The 24,743-nt window shown below is 36.1% G+C and overlaps 3 protein-coding genes across 4 annotated transcripts; all 3 read left to right on the top strand.

The window, feature by feature from the left end:
• Positions 1-8,585: 8,585 nt before the first annotated feature.
• On the top strand, positions 8,586-12,963 carry LOC108196194 (sucrose synthase). 2 transcript variants are annotated; one of them, XM_017363362.2, is made up of 14 exons: positions 8,586-8,700; positions 8,876-8,975; positions 9,239-9,365; positions 9,450-9,601; positions 9,701-9,893; positions 9,986-10,321; positions 10,400-10,495; positions 10,579-10,752; positions 10,848-10,964; positions 11,045-11,211; positions 11,316-11,540; positions 11,623-12,186; positions 12,282-12,420; positions 12,548-12,963. In XM_017363362.2, exons 2-14 carry the CDS (start codon positions 8,890-8,892, stop codon positions 12,575-12,577), a joined length of 2,406 nt encoding a protein of 801 aa, XP_017218851.1. In that variant the 5' UTR covers positions 8,586-8,700; positions 8,876-8,889; the 3' UTR covers positions 12,578-12,963. The 2 variants fall into 2 exon arrangements, with proteins under 2 accessions (XP_017218851.1, XP_017218852.1); XM_017363363.2 differs by having other exon boundaries at positions 8,800-8,975.
• A 295-nt stretch (positions 12,964-13,258) lies between these two features.
• On the top strand, positions 13,259-16,187 carry LOC108196195 (pectinesterase). The gene is made up of 2 exons (XM_017363367.2): positions 13,259-14,429; positions 15,392-16,187. Exons 1-2 carry the CDS (start codon positions 13,397-13,399, stop codon positions 16,114-16,116), a joined length of 1,758 nt encoding a protein of 585 aa, XP_017218856.1. The 5' UTR covers positions 13,259-13,396; the 3' UTR covers positions 16,117-16,187.
• Positions 16,188-18,666: 2,479 nt separating this feature from the next.
• LOC108196193 (respiratory burst oxidase homolog protein E) lies at positions 18,667-24,541 on the top strand. The gene is made up of 14 exons (XM_017363360.2): positions 18,667-19,437; positions 19,547-19,715; positions 19,941-19,989; positions 20,475-20,588; positions 21,334-21,753; positions 22,057-22,440; positions 22,544-22,639; positions 22,720-22,835; positions 22,928-23,095; positions 23,198-23,357; positions 23,464-23,652; positions 23,781-23,909; positions 24,026-24,104; positions 24,238-24,541. The coding sequence occupies exons 1-14, from the start codon at positions 18,804-18,806 to the stop codon at positions 24,345-24,347; spliced, it is 2,817 nt and encodes a 938-aa protein (XP_017218849.1). The 5' UTR covers positions 18,667-18,803; the 3' UTR covers positions 24,348-24,541.
• Positions 24,542-24,743: the final 202 nt, after the last annotated feature.

Here is a 24,743-nt window from a genome sequence, read left to right as displayed (position 1 = left end):
ACTGTATGAACGGTCTTCACTTAAAAGTTGTTTGAACGGAGCAAACAGATAATGCATGAATAATATTTTCTTGTGTGCAAAGTAAATCATATAAAAATTAACAACAACAAACATGTCCGATGAACAAAACAAATTTTATAAAAGAATAACCAACAAACATACATCACCAATAGTTAATTTATTGATATCATCCATCAATATGATGTCAAGACTATATTCTTCTCCCGTATTTGGATTTGTCGACTCCCACATAGCCGTCTATAACTACCTTTGCTTACAACAACCTTTATTTTTTTTAATACTGTATAAACAGCCTTCCCCAGAAGAACGGCAACACCGAGTTAGAAATCGAGCAATAGAACTATCACCAGAGAGAGCTAGGGTTGTGATACTGAGAGAGAAGGTTGTGTTAAGATGATCCAAAACACTACAACCTATAGGGGTATTTATAGGTGCAGAAAGACTTGTGTGCTACTCTTTCTCATAATTAAATAATCTGAAACAAAATCAGATTAAAACTTTCAAGCTGCTATATTTCATATATAATCTGAAACAAAATCAGATTCTGAAACTTGTTTCTAATATATCCGAAACTAAAAAAGGCAGTTCTAATTTTTGATATTTTTCATCTGAAAATTTCAGAAAATTAGAAAATTAGAAAAATAAAACGGAGCGATGTGAGAGGCGCCACCTACACACCCTTCACTCCTCCTTTATATAGAAACAAAATCAAATTAAAACTTTCAGGCTACTATATTCCATAAATAATCTGAAACAAAATCAAATTATATAGAAACAAAATCAAATTAAAACTTTCAAGCTACTATATTTCATAAATAATCTGAAACAAAATCAGATTCTGAAACTTACTTCTAATATATCCGAAACTAAAAAAAGTAGTTCTAATTTTTGGTATTTTTCATCCAAAAATTCCAGAAAATTAGAAAAATAGAATAGAGCGATGTGAGAGGCGCCACCTACACGCCTTTCGCTTTTCCTTTATATAATATATCCGAAACTAAAAAAAGCAGTTCTAATTTATGATATTTTTCATCTGAAAATTTCAGAAAATTAGAAAATTAGAAAAATAAAACGGAGCGATGTGAGAGGCGCCACCTACACGCCCCTCGCTCCTCCTTTATATGGAAACAAAATCAAATTAAAACTTTCAGGCTACTATATTCCATAAATAATCTGAAACAAAATCAAATTATATAGAAACAAAATCAAATTAAAACTTTCAAGCTACTATATTCCATAAATAATCTGAAACTTACTTCTAATATATCCGAAACTAAAAAAAGTAGTTCTAATTTTTGGTATTTTTCATCCAAAAATTTCAGGAAATTTAGAAAAATAGAATGGAGCGATGTGAGAGGCGCCACCTACACGCCCTTCGCTTTTCCTTTATATAAGTATACTAGTTGAGAAACCGCGCGTTGTGGCGGCCTATAAAAATTATATTAATGATTCAATATTAATATTTTTAGAATAAAATAATTTTGTGGTTGTTTATAAAAAGTATATTAATGTTTCAAAATTAATATTTGTAGGATAAAATAAATTTATATTATAAAAATCTTGAGGTAATAGCAATACTAATATATAAAATTGCAAAATTAGATTATAATTCATGGTGAAAAATGAAAATAAATTTATACATGTAATTAACAATTTAATCTTAATTTTATTTATTATTATTTTTTTGAAAAGTAATCATGTTCTTACATTGTCACTTTCCTCCAATTTTTTTGGATTGATTGTGCACAAAAACATCTAACTTAAATGTGTGAGATAGCGGTCTATAACTACCATTGTTTGTAACAACCTTTATTTTTTAATACTGTATTGTTACAATACGTCGAAAACATTGCAAATCTTCCATTATCAAACACTAATCAACCATTACAGACTGTATGAACTGTTTGTATACACTGGATAGGATGAAAGAAGTAATGAAGAACTGCATTACAAAGCTACATCTATGAAACTGATTCTCTCTATTCTTTCTGACTAACTATTAAGACTACAGCATGGCTGTTATATATGCAGTAATCAGTTAGGCAAGAGGTGGTGAATTGCCAACTGTCAAGTAACAGCTTTGTAACCAACTTGGCTGATGTGGCAGTGCTAGCTGTCATTCTTCACTCAGCTGATACTCTTGCTGATCACACATCTTAACATCCCCCCTCAAACTGGAATGACATTCTGACATTCCTAGTTTGGTTAGGAGTTCCTGAAACTGTGCTGATGGTAGAATTTTGGTAAAAATATCAGCAATTTGAGAGTTAGTAGGCAAATACGCAAGTTGTATTAGTCCTTCCAGTACTTTATCCCTTGTGAAATGCACATCAATCTCTATGTGTTTTGTTCGTTCATGTTGCACAGGATTCTTAGCAATATGTATAGAACTCTGATTATCACAGTGGAGTGTGACTGGATCATGCATGTCTAAGCCAAGCTCACTAAGCAGCCGAACTAACCATGTAATCTCAGATGATGCTACAGACATAGCTCGATATTCTGCTTCTGCAGAACTCTTGGATACAATTCCTTGCTTCTTAGATTTCCAACTGATTGGAGATTTCCCAAGTAACATAATGTAGCCTGATATTGATCTTCTTGTATCTTGACATGCTCCCCAATCTGAATCAGTAAAAGCTTGTAGAATCAATTTATTGCTTGCATTAAGAATAATGCCTTGTCCAGCTGTAGAGGCCACATAATTGAGAGTGTGTAAGAGGGCTTGGTAGTGTGGAACTCTTGGACACTGTAGAAACTGACTAAGATGTTGAACAGTAAATGACAAATCAGGTCTTGTGTGAGTTAGGAAATTTAGTTTTCCTACCAGAGATCTGTATATTGAGGGATCAGAATACTCATCACCACCTTCTGCAGTAAGTTTCAAGTTGATGGGAAGTGGTGTGACTACTGATTTGTGAGAACCAATCTCTATCCTTGCTTCCTTTAACAGTTCTTTTGTAAACTTCCTTTGTGACATAGAAATACCAGTTTCTAAGTAACCAATTTCTATTCCCAGAAAGAAGCTCAGCTGGCCTAGATCCTTGATACTGAAAGTGTCATGAAGATGCATTTTGAGATTCTGAATTTCTTCCTTATCATCTCTAGTTAGTATGATATCATCAACATAAACTGCAATTATAGTTGTAAGCAGATTATTCTTCTTGATGAAGAGTGAATAATCATTTTTGGACTGTATATACCCCCTTAATTGCAGTTCACCTTGTAATTTTGCATTCCACTGTCTTGAGGCTTGTTTGAGACCATAAATTGACTTTACAAGTCTACAAACAAGATTATGAGGATTATCATAACCTTCAGGAACCATCATGTAAACTTCTTCCACTAAATCCCTATGTAAAAATGCATTATTGATGTCTAACTGATGTAAAAACCAGTGCTTGTGTGCAGCTAAAGCCAATAAGCATCTTACAGTGGTCATTTTTATGACTGGTGAAAAAGTTTCTTGATAGTCAATTCCCCATTGCTGATTGTAGCCCTTTGCTACCAATCTAGCTTTGAATCTTTCCACAGAGCCATCTGCCTTTAATTTGATCTTAAAAACCCACTTACATCCTATTGCCTTCTTGCCTTTAGGTAATGGAACTAAGTCCCAAGTATGGTTATCTTGTAGAGCTTGTAATTCTTTCTGCATTGCTGTAATCCATCTAGAATCTTTACAAGCTTCTGCATATGTCTTAGGCTCAACCAATGAATCAGTCTGTGCTAAAAAAGAATGATGAGCAAGAGGCAGATAATGAGAAGAAATGAGATTACACCAATGTTCTCTCTCCTTAAAATTGAGCTGACTGGTATTGCAAATATAATCCTGCAGGAATATAGGCTGCTTGGATACTCTGGTACTTCTTCTTGTATCTATTAAAGAATTAGAAGAGCTAGAAGAACTAGAAGAAGAACCATGAGTTTCATGACTGGAATTAACATGATTAAAATAATCATCTGCAGAATTGTCATCTGAAATATTTTGAGTAAAAATCTCAGGAATATCAGAGAAGTCAAAGTCAGTCTGACTAGTTGTGATAGGAAGGAAAAACTTAAACTGGTTTTCATGAGTAACAGACTGTAAGTGGAAAGGAAAATGCTGTTCATGGAACTTAACATCCCTTGACACAGATACTTGCATAGTTTGAGTGTTCAGTACCTTATAGCCCTTCTGACCAGGAGGGTAACCAATGAAGACATGTGGAACAGCTCTGACATCAAACTTTTTCTTGTGAGGATCAAGATTAGAGACAAAGCATAAACAGCCAAATACCCTCATAGAAGATAAGTCAGGAGGATCATGAAAAAATTTCTCATAAGGACTAACATTATTAAGAACAGTGAGAGGCAATCTGTTAATAATGTGTGTAGCAGCTAAGACACATTCTCCCCAGAATTCAATTGGAACTTTTGATTGAAAAAATAAAGCTCTAGCTGTGTCTAGTAAATGTCTGTGCTTCCTTTCAACCACCCCATTCTGCTGTGGAGTATAAACACAAGTCTTTTGATGTTCAAATCCTTTGAGAAGTAAATATTCTTGCATTGCTCCTCCACAAAACTCTGTACCATTATCAGTTCTTACCACTTGAATGTGTGCAGTATGCCTATTCTCAGCATGTTGAACAAAATCTTTGAAGGTTTGAACTACATCAGATTTGTGTTGCAATAGAAAAACCCAAGTCATTCTAGTGAAGTCATCCACTATAGTAAGAAAAAATCTGCATTTATTATATGTAGACTCCTTATATGGTCCCCATACATCCATGTGTAGCAATGAAAAAATTGAAGAAGTCTTAACAGAACTAGTATAGAAAGGATTTCTAGCTTGCTTAGCAACTGGACAAACTTGACAAATATTATGTAGAGTACAAGGTTCTTGAAAAATTGTTTTGACATGATGAAGCATAGAAACAGGAATGTGCCCCAATCTTAGATGCCACAACTTGATCTTGTTTTGTGATTCCTCTGTCATTGACTTTGCCACCATACAGTCTGGTGAATGCTCAGGTTCAGCCAAATAGTACAGACCCTCTTTCAGTTCACCAAGAAGCTGTTGATTCATTGAATTGTTCTGAAGAAAGCATTGGTTATCAGTAAAAGAAACTGTACAGTGCATATCCTGACACAGTTTTGGTATAGAAACCAGATTGAACTTGAAATCTGGAACATACAAAACATCTCTCAAAATCAAGTTACCACAAATATGAATATCCCCCATCTGTGTGACTAATACCTGTTTCCCATTTGGAATAGTAATGTAATTTGCAGATCCAGTTACAGCTTTGCATTTAGTAAATAGGGAAAAATCAGAGCACATGTGATCTGTGGCTCCACTATCCACTATCCAAGAATGCTTAAAAGAAACAAGACAAATTTTACCTGCAACATTTGCAGCCTTTGCAATAGTACCATCCAAATTGATGTTTTCTTTTCCTAATAGCTTCAGCAGTTGAGAGTATTGAGTAGCAGTGAACCCTTCATCTTTCTGTCCTGCAATTTCACTAGTGTTGTCATCATTATCCAAATGCACATTAGCAGCAACCCTTTTGTCTCTGTCTGTCTTGAAATTAGCAGGATATCCATGCAATTTATAACATCTCTGAACAGTGTGCCCTGGTGTCTTACAGTGATCACAAAAATATTGATTGTATTTGGACTTTTGATCTGTATTACCAGATTGCCTAAAAAACTTCCTATTAGCAGCAAATGCCATAACCTCATCATTAGACTGTGTAGGAGGTTGATAGAGTTTCTTGTGACTTTCTTCCTGCAACAAAAGTCTATACACATGAGAAATTGATGGAAGGGGAGACATAACCAGAATATTACCCCTCATTATCTCAAATCCATCATTTAGCTTCATAAGAAAATCCACAAGTCTTCTGTCTTCTTGAGATTTAATCAACTTCTGAATTAGAATGCCTGTACAATGTGTACAATCAGAAACAGGTAATGGATCTATAGCATCCAATTCATCCCAAATCATCTTTATCTTTGTGTAATAGCTAGAAACAGAATCTTGACCTTGCTTTAACTTGTACAAATCTTGCTGAACAGCATACAAGACTGTCCCTGAAGCTTGTCCATACCTTTCTTCCAAATTCAACCAAATTTCTCTTGCTGTCTTAAAGTACAGAACACTTCTTGCAATTGTTTGGTCCAGCACTCCCAAAATCCAAGAAATCATCATACTATTACATCTTTCCCAAGCTTTATTTGTAACATCAAGAACATCTGGTTTCTCAATGGAACCATCAACAAAACCAATCTTATTCTTAGCTGACAAACTTATCAATAGAGAACGTTTCCAATCACTGTATCCAGTGCCATCAAATTGAATAGAAACCAGCTTCATGCCAGGATTATCAGAAGGATGAATGTAATATGGAGAAATAGGATTCTGAGAAGGATCAATGGCAGCCATAACAACAAATGCACAGATAATCGAAGAAATGAACAGAATACTTCTCAAATCACAAATGTCGCAAATCTCTTAAGCACAGAGATCGATTCAATATCACAAACTCACAGAAATCAACAGCAGAATCAAGAAATCACAATATCGTGAAAAGAAAAAAAACAGTACTCTCAGGAGACACAAATCGAGAAATTCAACAAAATACTGGTGAAAACGAAGTTGATACCTTGAAATCAAGAACTAAAACAATGGAAGATCAGATCGAAACATCCATACGCTCTGATACCATGTTACAATACGTCGAAAACATTGCAAATCTTCCATTATCAAACACTAATCAACCATTACAGACTGTATGAACTGTTTGTATACACTGGATAGGATGAAAGAAGTAATGAAGAACTGCATTACAAAGCTACATCTATGAAACTGATTCTCTCTATTCTTTCTGACTAACTATTAAGACTACAGCATGGCTGTTATATATGCAGTAATCAGTTAGGCAAGAGGTGGTGAATTGCCAACTGTCAAGTAACAGCTTTGTAACCAACTTGGCTGATGCGGCAGTGCTAGCTGTCATTCTTCACTCAGCTGATACTCTTGCTGATCACACATCTTAAACAACTTTTACTTATAAGTTGCTTGAACGGAGCAAACAGTTAATGCATGAATAATTTTTTCGTGTATACAAAATTAATCATATAAAAATTAACAACAAACATGTCCGATGAACAAAACAAATATTATAAAAAAATAACCAACAAACATACATCACTAATAGTTAATTTATTGATATTAACCATCAATCTCATGTCACGACTATATTCTTTCCCCGCGTTTGGATTTGTCGACTCCAATATAGTGGTCTATAACTACCTTTGCTTGCAATAATCTTTATTTTTTTAATACTGTATAAACAACCTTCACTTATCGTTGCATAACAACGGCACCTCCGAGTTAGAAATCGATCAAGAGAACTATCACCGGAGAGAGGTAGGGTTGTGGTACTAAGAGAGAGGAGGTTGTGTTTAGATGATCCAAAACCCTACAATCTATAGGGGTATTTATAGGTGCAGAGAGACTTGTATGCTACTTTTTCCCATAATTAAATAATCTGAAACAAAATCAGATTAAAACTTTCAAGCTACCATATCCTATAAATAATTTGAAACAAAATCAGATTCTGAAACTTGCTTCTAATATACCCGAAACTAAAAAAGATGGTTCTAATTTTTGATATTTTTCATCCAAGAATTCCAAAAAATTGAAAAAATAGAACGGAGCGATGTGAGAGACGCCACCTACACGCCCCTAGCTTCTCCTTTAAAAATCGAGCAAGAGAACTATAAGCAGAGAGAGGTAGGTTTGTGGTATTGAGAGAGAGGAGATTGTGTTTAGATGATACAAAATCTTACAATCTATAGGGGTATTTATAGGTGCAGAGAGACTTGTGTGCTACTCTTTCCCATAATTAAATAATCAAAAACAAAATTAGATTAAAACTTTAAAACTACTATATTCTATAAATAATTTGTTTTTCCCATAATTAAATAATCTGAAACAAAATCAAATTAAAACTTTCAAACTACTATATTCCATAAATAATCTGAAACAAAATCAGATTCTGAAACTTGCTTCTAATATATCCGAAACTAAAAAAGGTAGTTCTAATTTTTGATATTTTTCATCCAAAAATTCCAGAAAATTAGAAAAATAGAACGGAGCGATGTGAGAGGCGCCACCTACACGCCCCCGCTTCTCCTTTATATAAGTATATGATTAATGATTGATTGATTTCAGAAGTAATTTATTTAAAAAAATTAGAAATGTATTCAAACAAAGTGGAGGATCATATATCAAGAAAGCGGTAAGCAATATTACATGCCATCCAATTAAAAAATTGTCAAGGTGTGCATATATTGTAAATTAGTTAACAGTAAGGGTCATGATCAAGAAAATCGATTTCTGCGTCAATTTATTCACGACTAAAAATTATTTTAAGATTTCTATATTTTCGCTAATGAAATATTTATCGTCAACAAATGGACGGGCATTGTTAAATTGCTTGTCAGAAGACAAATATTCACAGATGAAAAGTGAAAATGGACAATACAAAAATGGTTAAAAGGGCGTCCAATACAATCCATCCAGCCAAACTAGCATCCAATACTAGCCAGCTGCTATATGAATAAATAAAGCCTTGCTACTACTCTCCTCTTAGTCATCACAAACCTCATTTCATCAACCACAAAACAAAGGTAAACATGCATACCACTCTTTTTCATTTTACTCACTTTCCATGCAATTCCTTCCTTGCTACTTTCTTTGCTGTCTAACTTGTACTCATGTTTTTTAAGGTACATCTGCATGCATTCTCTTGTCTGGTTTTCTCAGTTGGTTTAATACTTTTACTGTCAAAACTACCTTCTACAGCTTAAATACTCCTCATGGCTCAACCTCTTCTCAGCATCCGTCACCGTTTCGAATCAACTTTCTCCAATCACCGCCAGGAGATCTTTCTGTTTCTCTCAAGGTGTGGCTACTATTCAACATACTCCCTCCAGTCCCAAATCGTTTGTCTTATTTGAATTTTTTGTGGTTAAATTGACCGAAATGTGACTGCCATTTACTTTTTATTCTTTTAGTAGTATAAATTTTATTACATGTGTAATATTTGGTCAATTAGACCATAAAAAAGTCAAGATTTTGGATGGAGCCACTATTACACTGCTATTCTTCTTTTCTGCAGTTTCAGTAATATTTATTAATTGTGTTTTTACATATTGTGGATTATAGAATCCAAAGTCATGGAAATGGGATCTTGAAGCCTCACCAGCTTTTGTCTGAGTTTCAAGCAATTAGCAAAATTGACAGGCTCAAACTAGAAGATTCTGCCTTTGTTCAACTGCTCAACTCTACACAGGTGTGGATTACTTGATCTTTTGGTTGTTTTACAAGAATCTTACGAACGTATTAGTTGATGAAATCGATTTGTGTCTATAAATAGGAAGCCATAGTTTGTTCTCCTTGGGTAGCACTTGCTATCCGGCTCAGGCCTGGTGTGTGGGAATATGTAAGACTTGATGTCCACCAGCTTGTTGTTGAGGAACTGACTGTGCCTGATTATCTTTACCTTAAAGAGGAACTCGTCAATGCATCGTATGTTTGATTCTTTGGTATCGTTATGTTTTTTTTCTAGATTATGTTTCAAGTGAGCATAAAAATGATATTTAGTGATGATACTTTTGATATGTTAAGAAGCAATGGCAACTTTGTCCTTGAACTAGACTTTGCCCCCTTCACTGCTTCTATTCCTCGCCCAACGCTTACCAAGTCAATTGGAAATGGAGTTGAGTTCCTCAACAGGCATCTCTCTGCGAAGATGTTCCAGGACAAGGACAGCATGCATCCACTTCTTGATTTTCTCAGACTCCACCACCACAATGGCAGGGTACTAAGACTACAACACAATACAAATTTTGTGACTGAAAACATAGTGTACTGAATATATAAAGATAACAGTACTTTTATGATTTCTTGCAGACATTGATGCTAAACAACAGAGTTCAAACAGTAAATGGTCTTCAAGATATCTTGAGGATAGCAGGGGAATATCTTTCTAAACTCCCATCAGACACACCATACTCTGAATTTGAGCACAAGTTCCAAGAGATTGGTTTTGAGAGGGGGTGGGGTGATACCGCTGAGCATGTTTCTGAAATGTTTCATATGCTTCTGGATCTTCTGGAGGCCCCTGATGCATGCACCCTTGAGACATTTTTAGGGAAGATCCCGATGATCTTTAATGTTGTTATACTGTCCCCTCATGGTTACTTTGCTCAAGAGAATGTTTTGGGATACCCGGACACTGGTGGCCAGGTGAGAAATGAGAAAGAGATGAAAAAAATATTTCTATTGCTGTGCATTTTCATTTTCTAATTTGAAATACTTCTCTAGGTTGTCTACATTTTGGATCAAGTTCCAGCAATGGAACGTGAGATGACTAAGCGTATAAAGGAGCAAGGACTTGATATCATACCTCGCATATTAATTGTTAGTGTGCATGATTTTGCTAATTCTTTACTTTTATCCAGATACATCCTTTATGGTTATACTGCATATTGCTTTATGCTCAGGTGACACGCCTTCTGCCAGATGCAGTAGGTACTACTTGCAATTTGCGCCTTGAGAAAGTGTTTGGAGCTGAACACTCACATATACTTCGGGTGCCCTTTAGAACCGAGAGGGGAATCTTGAGAAAATGGATATCACGCTTTGAAGTTTGGCCCTACATGGAGACTTTCACAGAGGTGAGACAATAGTCTTTCGTTTCCTATAATACACCAAGTTCTGCATAATATCTAGTTACTCAGATAGTCAGACATTAAACGCGTACGATTTCCAGGATGTTGCAAAAGAAATTGCAGTAGAGTTAAAGGCCAAGCCAGATTTGATCATTGGCAACTATAGTGAGGGGAATCTTGTTGCATCATTGCTAGCAAATAAATTGGGTGTAACCCAGGTATGAGCCCAGATTATGTGTGTGGAATGAAATCACATGTTTGCTCGAACCTTGTCTCATGTTAGTTTTACTTGTCACAGTGTACTATTGCGCATGCTTTAGAGAAAACAAAATACCCTGATTCTGACATTCATTGGGAAAAATTCGATAAGAAGTATCACTTCTCTAGTCAGTTTACAGCTGATCTTATCGCAATGAATCATACTGATTTCATCATCACCAGTACATTCCAGGAAATAGCTGGAAGGTAATAAACGAGTCCTTACTTATGATATATTAAATTCATCTGTAAATGCACCTTTAACCATATGTGTTTTGCTAAATTTTGTGGATTGTTTTTTATCTTTGTAGCAAGGATACTGTTGGACAGTATGAGAGTCATACTGCCTTTACCATGCCTGGATTGTACCGAGTTGTCCATGGGATAGATGTATTTGATCCAAAATTCAATATTGTGTCACCAGGTGCAGACACATCTGTCTACTACCCCTACACGGAAAAGAAAAGGAGGCTGACAGCACTTCACCCTGAAATCGAAGACCTCCTTTTCAGTTCAGTTGAAAATAAAGAGCATATGTAATTCTCTTTTTACTCATCAATAAATAATTCCCCTACATTGGATAGAATCTGATGTCAACACTCTTTTTGTCGAATGCAGTTGTGTCTTAAAAGACAGGTATAAACCTATACTGTTCACTATGGCAAGGTTGGATAATGTGAAAAACTTGACAGGACTTGTTGAGTGGTATGCTAAAAACCCCAAGCTACGTGCATTGGTCAACCTAGTAGTTGTTGGTGGAGACCGAAGGAAGGAATCAAAGGATTTGGAGGAACAAGCCCAGATGAAGAAAATGTATGGACTAATTGACACCTACAAGCTGAATGGTCAATTTAGATGGATATCTGCTCAGAAGAACCGTGTGAGGAATGGTGAACTTTATCGTTGCATAGCTGATACCAAGGGTGCTTTTGTGCAACCTGCATTCTATGAGGCTTTTGGTTTGACTGTTATTGAAGCAATGACCTGCGGTTTGCCAACATTTGCAACAATCCACGGTGGTCCAGCTGAGATCATTGTTCATGGGACCTCAGGTTTCCATATTGATCCTTATCATGGTGAGGAAGCGGCTGAGCTCCTTGTTAATTTCTTTGAGAGGTGCAAGACTGAACCTTCTCACTGGGAGACTATTTCAGCTGGAGGCCTGAAACGCATCCAGGAGAAGTAAGCACACAAGTCTTTCAATATTAAATTGTGTTACTTCTGAAATCTATTTAGCGTCGTGATGTTAGATGAAAAAATTCGTGTTTTTTCTCTAGATACACTTGGCAAATCTACTCTGAGAGGCTGTTGACCTTGGGCGGGGTTTATGGATTTTGGAAGCATGTCTCCAAGCTTGACCGCATTGAGATCCGTCGTTATCTTGAAATGTTTTGTGCTCTCAAGTACCGCAACCTGGTGAGTTTCCTTGTCCTATTTCCTTCAAGTTCACACGCGTAATTTGCACAGATATTTGATATGGCTACTTAGTTACAGTAGCATTTTATTACAGAAACACTTTCCATATTTGCTTACTTTGTCTCAGGCTGAATCTGTTCCACTTGCTGTTGATTAATTCGGGACAAGAACAAGCATTGTTGCAGTCAAACAGAGTTTCTAAAGGTTTATTATGCTTATCAAAACGATTAATAAAAAGAAATAAAGTTCCGACGACAGAAGTATTCTGGGATTTCCTTATCCCCCGTATTTTTTCTTCCCTGCTGTGTTTTTTCCCTTTTTTTTAGTGTCAAACTGGTTGTGTCTTTGAGCTAACACTGTTAGCAATGTCAAAGATGTAATTCAGGGTCGTTTAACCTGTATTGCTTTCAGTTCCTAAATGTTCATTCGAAAATAAAGATCAGTCTTTGTTGCAAATTGTATTTTATTTTCCCTTCTTGCAAAGAAATGTATGTACGGTCTGATAACAGATCACAAATAACAGAGATAATTTTTATTTAGCAATTTCTTTTTGCAAAAGTTGTATTGTACCTTCTCCTTTTATCTAGTGAACCCAAGATGCTATTCTATTTTGTCAATTATTAATATACATGGAACCAATTTAGGGGATGCTGTTAGAATAAACGGGAGTAAACTAATTTTTTCATTACCTAAATATTTTAGGTAATCATTGTTTCAAAAATAGGGATCACTCAAGCACGGTTGGATAGCTTAGTGCTTAAGATTTTATCTTCTGTTGTTCCAGGTTCGACGGCTCACCCGAAATTTCTTCTCATATACTCGGTTATAAGTCATATTTGTAAAAAAAAGAAAAAGATCACCCGGAAATGCTGTCAGAGGAGTATTCTGTTGTTTTGTTCATCTCGCTGACGCGTACTTCTCTCCTCATTTCTCTCTCTACATGGAGCACAAACACACGAGTTGACAGAAACAAGCCATGGAGCCGAAACTGAGAAATCTGACAACAAGAGGCCTTGAACAAAGAAACACTCTCCTCATCTTCATCTTCCTCACTCTCATCACAACTCTCCTCGCTTCATTCCTTCCCCTCAACTCATCAAACTCTTCTTCTTCACCACTTGATCATCCATTACAAACTCACCCAACAATCAACAACGCTTGTACCAACACTCTCTACCCTTCACTCTGTTTCACTTCACTCTCCTCTGTTTCCAACCCAAATATCACTCTGCACCACATTCTTGAAATCACTGTGAACCAAACTCTGAGGCAAGTCAAGAATGCACGGCTTGTGTTCTTGATTAGGTTTGTGAGAAACCAAGATTTGAGTTTGCGAGAACAGAATGGCGTGCATGATTGTTTGGAGATGTTGGATCAGACTCTCTATGAACTTAGACAAGCCACTGATGATTTGTATTCAGTTCCTCGTTCTCAGGCCAGGTCTTATGGGAATCTCAAGACTCTTCTGAGTGCTGCAATGACTAATGGGAATACTTGTCTTGATGGGTTTTTTGATTTGGGGCTCGATTCGGATTATGAGGGGGGAATCAGAGAGGATTTTAAGGAACAGCTTCAGGTTCTGTTGAGTCCTATTTTGAAGATGATAAGTAATTCTTTGGCCCTGATCAAGAATTTGGAAAATCAGGAAAGCGGAGGAAATGTTACGAATAGTTCGGATATGTGGAGTAAGGAAAAGAAGGTTCTGGGTGGGATGACAGAAGCAGAGCTGATTGAAGTAGCAGCATCAAGATTGAGTAGTCCAAATGTTACAGTTGCAAAAGATGGTACTGGGAATTTTACGACGATCATGGAGGCGGTTCATATGGCACCAAACAAGAGTTCGGATCCTTATGTGATGAAGATTAAAGCTGGGGTATACTCGGAGAATGTGGTGATTCCAAGGGGGAAACATAATGTTATAATGGTTGGAGATGGTGTCAACTTGACAGTGATCATGGGGTCAAGAAACTTAGTGGATGGATTCTCTACTTTCAAGACTGCAACCTTGAGTATGCTTAATTGTCTTTTTGTTACTTCAATTAGTGCATTTCGATATCTAGCATACTGCAGTATAGTCAAATTTTGGGGAGCTGAGGTCTATATTTTTTATGTATCCAATTCTGTGCCGTTTGTGTTCATTTTACTACTTTTAGCAAGTAGAGTAGCAAAATAAGCAGAGTCAGTCAGACTACAAAAATTTAGGAATGTCATAAAAAAGCTTTAAACCTATGGAGAACTGCTGAGGAAATTGAAAGAGGTTGTTTGGGGGGAAATGTAGATCCTTAGTTTTAGTTCAATCATAATTTTAAGGGCACTTGTCTGTATCAATCCAGAGACCAAATTCCACTCAATAAGTAGTACAACATCTCTATTAGTGTTACAGATACTTTAGAAGAAAATAGCTTTATATAAAGTATAAATACGAAACGTAGCTAAAGATAAGAAAGCGAGAAATTTGTGTAAATCAATCTTAGTGAACAAAGAAACATAGTGCTGAAATAAAAATTGAATCCAGCACACACATAACTTGAGTAAGAAAAGTGCACCCCTTTGCTAATCTGATGAGCAGTGTCAGGAATTTCAATAAAACAATGCTTTCCAGTCGCCAGTGTGTATAACTTTGATTGCGGCATCTTTAGAGTCTCCCATTGCACACAAGTGACTGCAGATGCAGAGGACATACTTGTATATGCTTATATATCTAGCATACTGCAGTATAGTCAGATTTTTAGGGAGCTGACGTCTATATGTTTTATGTATTCAGTTCTCTGCTGTTTGTGTTCATCTTACCATTTTTCCCCCCTAAATAAGTTAATTGATATAAAGATTGAAGGAATGTAATTTTAGTCAAAGAGTCCTTTCATGGTCATATTTGGGTTAATCCGGTTGTTTTCTTGTCATTTTAGTTTTGATTTCGGTGTATCGTGTTGAATTTTGTTCCATGGATATGAATATGCACATTCATATGCAGGTGTGATTGGAAATAGATTTTTGGCAAGGGATCTCACCATTATAAATACATCAGGCCCAGAGAAGCATCAGGCAGTTGCACTAAGAGTGACATCGAATGCTGCTTTTTATCATTGTGAAATCATCTCTCACCAGGACACCCTTTATGCACATTCTCTGAGACAGTTCTACCTTGAGTGCACAATCCAAGGAACAATTGATTTCATCTTTGGAAACGCAGCAGCTATATTTCAGAGCTGTCAGATACTAATCAGAAAACCGAATCCTGGTCAGGCGAATATGGTCACAGCCCAAGGCAGACAGGATCCAAATCAGAACACTGGCATATCTTTGCAGAACTGCACCATTATAGCTGCACGCAATTTTTCCATGGCTGAGAGGCAAAACTTCTCGACGTTTTTAGGTAGGCCATGGCGGAACTACTCCAGGACTGTAATTATGAAGAGTTACATCGGAACTCTTGTACATAGGGAAGGATGGTGCAAGTGGAACAGTTACAGTACTCTAGATACTGTGGACTACATCGAATACAAGAATTTCGGGCCAGGATCAAATACAACACAGAGGGTCAATTGGCCAGGGTACAAAAATAATTGCAGTGATGATATTGCTAGACAGTTTTCAGTGGAGGAGTTTCTACGGGAAGATGATGACTGGTTAGAGTCCACAGCTTTTCCTTTTTTCAATGCATATACACAGAATAGAAGTGTAGAACTGGACATGTAATTTTGATTTGTTCATATATAACATCCCAGTGATTTCTTAGTTATCTTTCAATCAGATGAAATGAAGCTCAACTCCAGTTCAAGTGAATGGTAGGTATGTACACAAACATAAATGAAGCTTAGCCAGCTGAAATAAATAGAATCCAAAAGAAAACATAAATGTGGGAAAATTTATGTTTCGGTATTGATATAATTTTCAAAGGGATCCGTAATCTTTGGAAATACGTTGTGATAAAAAGTTAGATAAATTAAACAATCTCAATCGAATACCCTCAGATTTCATGAATGAAAAAAATACTTTAAAATACCAATCCAATACACTCCTAAGTTTTTAAGAAGTGAAAAGCTACACTATAATTATTGGACATCCCATATACATTAGATTTTTGAAACTATGGTTCTACAGAACTTTAATATATTCCTCACATTTTTAAAAGGGGAAGAGCCACACGCCCTAGGTGGATAGATAGAAAGCTTGGTATTGCCTAATAAATCAAATGAAATGCATATTTAGAATTGTTTTCCGACAAGTACTCAGAAGACTTATTAGTTTAGTTACGGCCTTCTAGAAACAGAGGGCGAAAAGCTATGCGACCAAGTGCCATTACATTAAGAAAAAAAACAATTTGGAATAATATTGAAAGCTAAATTCACAATATCTTGTAGTATATTTAACCAATCTTTTGTTACTTTGATTCTGTTTGGTAGAGTTTCACAGTCCAGAGAATTCTTGATCGGTCACATATAAAATTAAGATTTAAGGCTTGTTTGGAGATTACCGGTTAGCTGTTAACGGATTAAATCAGATGTTTTGATTAGCCGATTGAAATAGATCTTTTGACTAGCGGATTGAATTAGCTGTTTCTCGTAAAACTGCTTGCTAAATAGCTGATTGATTAGTTTTTTCTGACACAAACCAAAACCTCTAACCCAAAAAACTCTTCAAGGTAGCTTTTTCAAAATTAGCCTTTTGGATCAAAACCTCTATTTCAATTCGCTAACTACCATACCAAACACTCACTTTAGCGGAATCTAGTGGTCAAATCTCTAAAACACGTCAAACTTCTAATTTTACTCCAAACCTCTGACTTTCAAACTGAGCCTTAGTATTAAATTGCTTCATTCTCCAGCAAATTGTCCTCATGATCTGATACCAACTAATGTTTTCTTAGTTTACTTTGTTTCCTCGTAATATAATTATCAAAACCGCACATATATCTTATATCAAATAGATGGAACTTTTTTTTTAACGGTTTTTATTTGAACTTTTGAAAGTTGTATGAGGCGAAAAGCCTATACTAGTTTATATAGAATATGTTAAGCCGTTAAGAAGACGTTTCGATCATGAGAATAAAAATCGGAAATGAAAATATAGGTATGAGAATGAGGAAAATGAAATCTCAAACTTATACCTTAAACCTCCAAAATCTGTATGAGTTTTTGATATTCAAGTGGGGACCGGAAGGTCCTCCAAAACCCGCATATGAGTTTTTGATATCCAAATGGGGAGGTGAGTATAGGATGTATTCATTTTTTTTTTTCTCTACTTAAGTAATTGAATATTAATATAAATTAATAATTGATTTTTTACAAAAATTGTATATATTGATTCTGACACTTCACCAAACACATTATATATCTGATATGATACCTCATAATCACACCCGCTTAACCCGATTCCTCCTTCTAACCTCATACCACTCCTCAAACCAAACGACACCTAAGTGGGGTTAGAGTTACCGTTCTATTTAACAAAATTGCTAATTCAAATACAAACAAGTGATTTTGAAATTACGATTTTTGTTAACCGGACTCATTAACCATGAATTAGACGCTCCTAAAACTGTTGCAAGTAATAATAGTCGGTAGAAGATGCAGGTTGTCATTGTGCAGCTGTCGAGACGAATTTGGTTGAACAGAAACATCCTTCATCTTACCAAAGTTTAATGGAAGCCCTCTTACTACTCACTATTACACACTACAACTCGAGTCCCGGTGGCTTAGAGTTTTACCACAAACCAATTGAATTAAACATCAAGTTGAGCCCAAGAATATGTGTGTTGCCAAGGAGTGGAAGACACGAACTGTTACAAATGTGTTGTGTTGATGGCTAGCTGGACATCAACTAATAATAGCAAGCTCTAAATAGTAAGCTCTAACGTAAGTTGACACAATCATACTTGCTTATATATATTCAATTTCATTCCCGTCACGACCGTCATATTAAATTTCATGGATATTACATGCCTATATAAATATCCTCTCCTTCTCATGCATTAGCAGCAGACTTGACTTTCATAACACAATGACGAATTCATTTATGATATCGTTGTTGGTGAAATGCTTTCACTATAAATTAATATACGATATCGTTAGCAGAGGCTTTTGTTTCGATATATATAATATGGACTAAGTTCTACGGAGTACACAAAAATATTAAAACAGATAAATTTTCGAGGTTTGAAACAGATGAGTGGCTGCCGAGTTGTTTATTAGTAATGGAGAAGAGAAGCAACACAAAAGGCATTGCTTTGAATTGGTTGAGTGGCATTTATTTTCATTCTTTGCTCTCTCTCGCTTTGCATGATTTACTTTCCCCAATTTTGTGCTATTACTGCTGTTTCGAACCTACTGCGCGCTCATTCATAGTTATACTATATATTTGCTTGTGTTAATTTATTCGAGATCATGAAAACCAGTCGCTCCTCGTCGAGATCTTCAAATTATAGCCGCGCTTTTGATCTTCCTCAGGATCATATTCGTTGTGATGATCATGGTTTTGAGTACAATGGTGGAGGAGGAGCAATGCTGCCGGTTTTTCTTAATGACCTCGGACGAAACGCTGCTGATCAACGACGTGGTGGTGATTATGATGATGATGATGATTTAGTACAGGTGACGTTAGAGCTTGAGCAACGGAACGACTCTGTTGTGCTCTGTAGTATTGCTCCTCATCCGGCTAATATTATCTGTGATACTAATTGCTCTTTAGCTTCGACTTCTTCTGTTGTGGCCACTGGACGCAGCAGCCTTTCTGCGAGTGCTAGAATTGGGCGCAAATTTCAGTGGCTGAGAACGCTGTCGTTTTCATCCACGGAGGTTAATCATCTGGATTTAAGCACGCGAGATGCCATGAAATTGAAGGCTAAGCTTGTTAGGATGAAATCCAGTGCTCAACGAGCACTTGGAGGACTACGGTTTATTAGTAAGACTACAGGTGATTCATCGGAGCCTAATGAGCTGTGGAAAGAAGTGGAGTCCCGATTTGATTCTCTTGCCAAGGATGGACTTGTTTCTAGACATGACTTTGCTGAGTGCATTGGTATTTCTAGTCACACCGGCCCTCGTGCATCTTGAGGCACTAATTTTCACAGATTTTTTTTCTTTTGATATATCAAGTGATTAATCACCGGTGTTTGATTACATGACAGGGATGGCCGACTCAAAGGAATTTGCGCTCGGTGTGTTTGATGTACTGGAAAGACGACGTCGCCATCAGAATCAGAAGATAGGACATATCACTAAAGATGAGCTTCATGACTTCTGGTTGCAGATTACAGACCAGAGTTTTGACGCTCGTCTTCAGATTTTCTTTGACATGTATGAAATTTACTGTCCGCGTCTAATAATTCAAAACCATTAGATTTAAGATATGCATCTTCAGCTAAAAGAGAAGATTCAAGCCATTGATATGATTAATAATTTTGGAATAACATGGATATTATAACTCTGGAGACCAAAATAATTATAATCACAATCACAGGCACATATATTCCTTATTATGTCACGATAATTGATTATTGAGATTTGTTAATTTCTTCTCAGGGCGGACAGCAACGAAGATGGAAGAGTCACAAGAACTGAAGTGCAGGAGGTAAGAATTTTCTCGAGTACCTAGTGTTTATTTCTTTGTTCTTATTGTAAAATTAGTCGAATAATGTATATTCTTACCTAACCTGCTACTGTATTACTCAAAATCAATTCATTAGTTCAACTTCTTTATTCATAGAGAAGATATATTGTTACTCTAAAGATGACTACTGCCAGGCATAAGTACTGCACACTTAATTTTTTTTTTTTTTTTTTTGTGTGGAGTTAAAAAAATGACTCTCATTACTGTAACAAATTCAATCTGGTGACAAGCTAACAGATTGTTGTTGGAAGTTTGTCATTCTGGGAGTCAATATTATGTAACGTAATGGCTGACTGGCTGTGAATCTCTGCAACCAACTAAAGATATATATGATCCAAACATGTATTCATTGACTTACACAAGTATAAGGCATCACATAGAGATAAGTTACTTAAAGCAACAGCATTAATTAGAATGTACCATGATGTTTGTTTTCTTCGTTACAGCTAATTATGCTTAGTGCATCAGCAAACAAGTTATCCAAACTAAAAGAGCAGGCAGAGGAATATGCTGCGCTGATCATGGAAGAATTAGACCCTGAGAATCTTGGGTACATCGAGGTAACCTGTATACTGAGCAGAAAACATTCTCATTTCATCGTTAGATTCGTTACATAACCCTTCTTTTCATAGGAATGTCTTAATTGTATACGGATATTGAACATCAGATTCCTGAGGATTTTAGACATTTTACATATTCTAAGCAACTGTTAATGAGGGTAAAGAGCGACTTTTACTGTTTATTCATTTTCCTGCTCTAGATTTCGGCTTCTATGATGTCAGACACTCCTACCATCTCCAAACCAGATTTTGAGAAGAAATAATTATATGTCTGTATCTTATTCTTATCTATACATGTATCATATCCATTCCAATATCTATACCGCTTAACGTATAGCTACTAACCAACATGTACATCTACATTTATTTTTTAGCTATGACATCTTCTCATATGTGATAGTTTGAACACTTGTTATGGTAGCATCCCTTATATCATCTTTTGCTGTTTAATATTGTGATACCAACTAAAATGCTAGAGTCAACGTTGATGAATATGACAAGTAATCAACATGTTGGCCTTTGCCTTTTGGTTGGCAAACAGATAGCTGCATCTATGAACTGTTTGTTATCGTTTGACCTTATAATTAAGAAATATTCTGATCTCAGAATGACAGATGTTTCTCGAATACCCTAATGTAGTAGGTATGAATAATTAATAATGAGGAGGAGATGCCTGATACCTTTCGAAGAATGATAAATATTTTATTTGTGGAGATGAAATGTGCCTGACATGCAGTTTATTCAGTTATGGCAGTTGGAAGCACTGCTACTTCAAAGGGAAAACTACATGAACTATAGCAGACCTCTGAGTACAGCTAGTGTAGGCTGGAGCCAAAACTTAAATGCTTACAGGGCCGGTGTGGTGTGTAGACTGCGTTTTAAACTCAAATGCCTGGTATTAGAGAACTGGCAGAGGAGTTGGATCTTGTTGCTATGGCTGTCAGCCATGGCTGGACTCTTTGTTTGGAAATTTATACAGTACAAGGAAAAGGCAGCATTTCAAGTTATGGGCTATTGCTTGACAACGGCCAAAGGGGCAGCTGAAACTCTGAAGCTTAACATGGCACTCATTCTTTTACCTATTTGTAGAAATATACTGACATTTCTCCGGTCTACAAGGGCTAGGCTTTTCATCCCTTTCAATGACAATATTAATTTTCACAAGGTGAGAGAATGATCAGTGTTACTACTGTTTCGACCAAGTATAGTTATTCAGATTCCTCCACTGTCTGGAACATATAAAAAGCCAAATCAAATTTATTATACATGCCATGAAGAACAGAAGAAGCATGGTTTGCTATCACAAATGCAGAATAAGTAATTTGATATAACCAGGGACAATCTATTACAATTAGTCTTGTGTAGAATCAGAAGTTGTAAAGAAACTACAGAGGCCAGCTTTTATAATAAACAGTGAGTCATATTTCATAGATACATATCTGATACTTGTAAAATGCCAAATTTTCAGATAATTGCTTATGCTATAGGGATTGGAGTACTGATCCATGCAGGCAACCACATGGCTTGTGATTTTCCTCGTCTCATCAAATCATCGCCTGATAAATTTGCCGTCATAGCCTCAAACTTCGACAACAAAAAGCCCAGCTACAAATACCTTCTGACCGGGGTTGAAGCAATTACTGGGATTTCCATGGTTGTGTTATTGATTGTTGCATTTACCCTAGCAACCCCACACTTTCGGAAAAATGTTTTGAAGCTGCCAGTGCCTTTGAATCGATTAACTGGATTTAATGCATTCTGGTTCTCCCATCACCTTACTGCTCTAGTCTACGTACTGCTACTAGTCCATGGAAACTTCTTGTTCTTGGTCGACAAATGGTACCAGAAAACAGTAAGAACCTATATACCACTCTATTACTTTTTAATTCTAATCTTTTGATAATAAAAAAAGATTAGTCTTTATAAACTGCTGAAGCATTATGTTGGATTCTCAGACATGGATGTATATTTCTATTCCCTTGTTGCTTTACGTGGCTGAGCGATGCCTGAGAACATTTCGATCAGAATATCATTCTGTTAAGCTATTGAAGGTAATGCATTTAGTGTTTGTCTTTCCTTTAAAATAGTTAAAATTACGGAGTCTTGTTCATGATATCATAAATTTTTACAGGTTTCAATTCTACCAGGAGATGTCTTCAACATAATCATGTCAAAACCAAGCGGATTTAAGTATAAGAGTGGGCAGTACATATTTCTTCAATGCCCATCAATATCTCCTTTTGAATGGTAATTTTTCTTTTCCCAGCTGATAAGCAATTTCCATTTTGTGACTAGCACTTCTTTTGAAAAGTAAAATATCTTTCTAAACAACCATTCAGGCATCCATTTTCTATTACTTCAGCACCAGGAGATGACTACCTCAGTATTCACATTCGGACAGTAGGAGATTGGACGCAAGAGCTAAAACGGGTATTTACAGAAGACAACTGCTCGCCATGTATCATTGGCCGAGCAAAGTTTGGACAACATCATGTAGATCAAACAGGGTGAGTGCATTATCTTTATTAAGGTGTTGTAATGTTAAAATTAATTGATTACCCTGTAGAATTACGATGTTCACAATCTCATCAAACATATACCTTATGCAGTTTGCCCAGATTGTTCGTGGATGGACCTTATGGTGCTCCAGCTCAAGATTACCAAAACTATGACATCTTACTTCTTGTTGGACTTGGAATTGGAGCAACTCCTTTTATAAGTATTCTCCGAGATCTAGTTAACAATACAAGAACATTTGAAGATCAAACGGTGAGTAGGATCAATTTAGCAGTGACATTGCTTTCCTAGTAGGTAGTAGTGTTTGCTCATGATTCTCATCCATATTATGGTACTTGTTGCACTGTTGCTGTCTTAGGATTCAAATACTGATAATAGCAAGTCAGAAGATAGCGTAACTAGCTTTGCCTCTTCAAGTATGACACCAAATGAAAAAAAGAAATCACAGAGGACTAGAAGTGCACATTTCTATTGGGTTACCCGAGAACCTGGCTCCTTGGAGTGGTTCGAAGGAGTAATGAATGAAGTAGCAGAGATGGACCATAAGGTAAGAGACTCGGGACTGGAAGAATATTTAGTTTGATTACACTCATGTGCTAAACACCAGATAGCTCATCTCAATAATTTTCATAATTAGACCTTGATTTAGTTGTGGCTAATAATTTCTTTTAACAGGGCCATATAGAGATGCACAACTATCTTACTAGTGTTTATGAAGAGGGCGATGCAAGATCGACCCTAATAACAATGGTTCAAGCTCTCAACCATGCCAAACATGGTATTGATATCCTCTCTGGAACCAGGGTAAGTTACTAATATTACACTTATTGTTATCTTATCCATTTAATAAGTCTTACTAGACAATTCAAAGGTAATGTTTTTATGCAATGTGGCGATAAACACAAGCACTTCATTTTCAGGTGAGGACACATTTTGCAAGGCCAAATTGGAAAGAAGAGTTGACAAAAATAGCTCTGAAGCATCCTTTTGCCACAGTAGGTAAGATTTCATGTAACCTTAACTAGACTTGATCACCTCGAATCGAGTTGAGAACTGCAAAAGAAGAAGCAAACACCTGCAATTTGTTGTGATGATTTAGAGATGCTGATTAAAAAGGCATTGTGCTTTGCAGGTGTGTTTTACTGCGGAATGCCCATGCTTGCTAAAGAACTGAAGGAGCTGTCACATGAGTTAAGTCACAAGACATCGACGCGATTTGAGTTTCACAAAGAATACTTCTAAAGAGGATGCTCAAGAGATGATATATGCAAATGAATCAGAAGAACACAAAGAATGCATATGCTACACACTACATGTACTGAGGCAATTATTAGATTAGGAAATTTAATGAAGATTCAGGAAGATATTATGTATTCTTTGACAATTGACACTACTAGAAAAATGAATAAGCATGGAGCCTCTGATTTGTATGACAATGTCCATTTAATGTGAATATGTGATTGTTAAGTGTTTACGCAGGAATTATGATGTTGTATGGAAACTGCAGCACTACTAAAAAACTGTTAATTATCACTCTCTCCCAGATTAATGAAATGAGACTTGCACACTGTCTAATTTAATAATTTGTCTTTTTAACTATAAGTTAGTAAAAAAAAAATTCATATAACCTTTAAAAAA

Source organism: Daucus carota, chromosome 7 (genome assembly GCF_001625215.2).
Source record: "Daucus carota subsp. sativus chromosome 7, DH1 v3.0, whole genome shotgun sequence".
Taxonomy (NCBI): domain Eukaryota; kingdom Viridiplantae; phylum Streptophyta; class Magnoliopsida; order Apiales; family Apiaceae; genus Daucus; species Daucus carota.
Note: the sequence above shows the minus strand (reverse complement) of the source record. Positions and strands in the feature narration are given on the sequence as shown.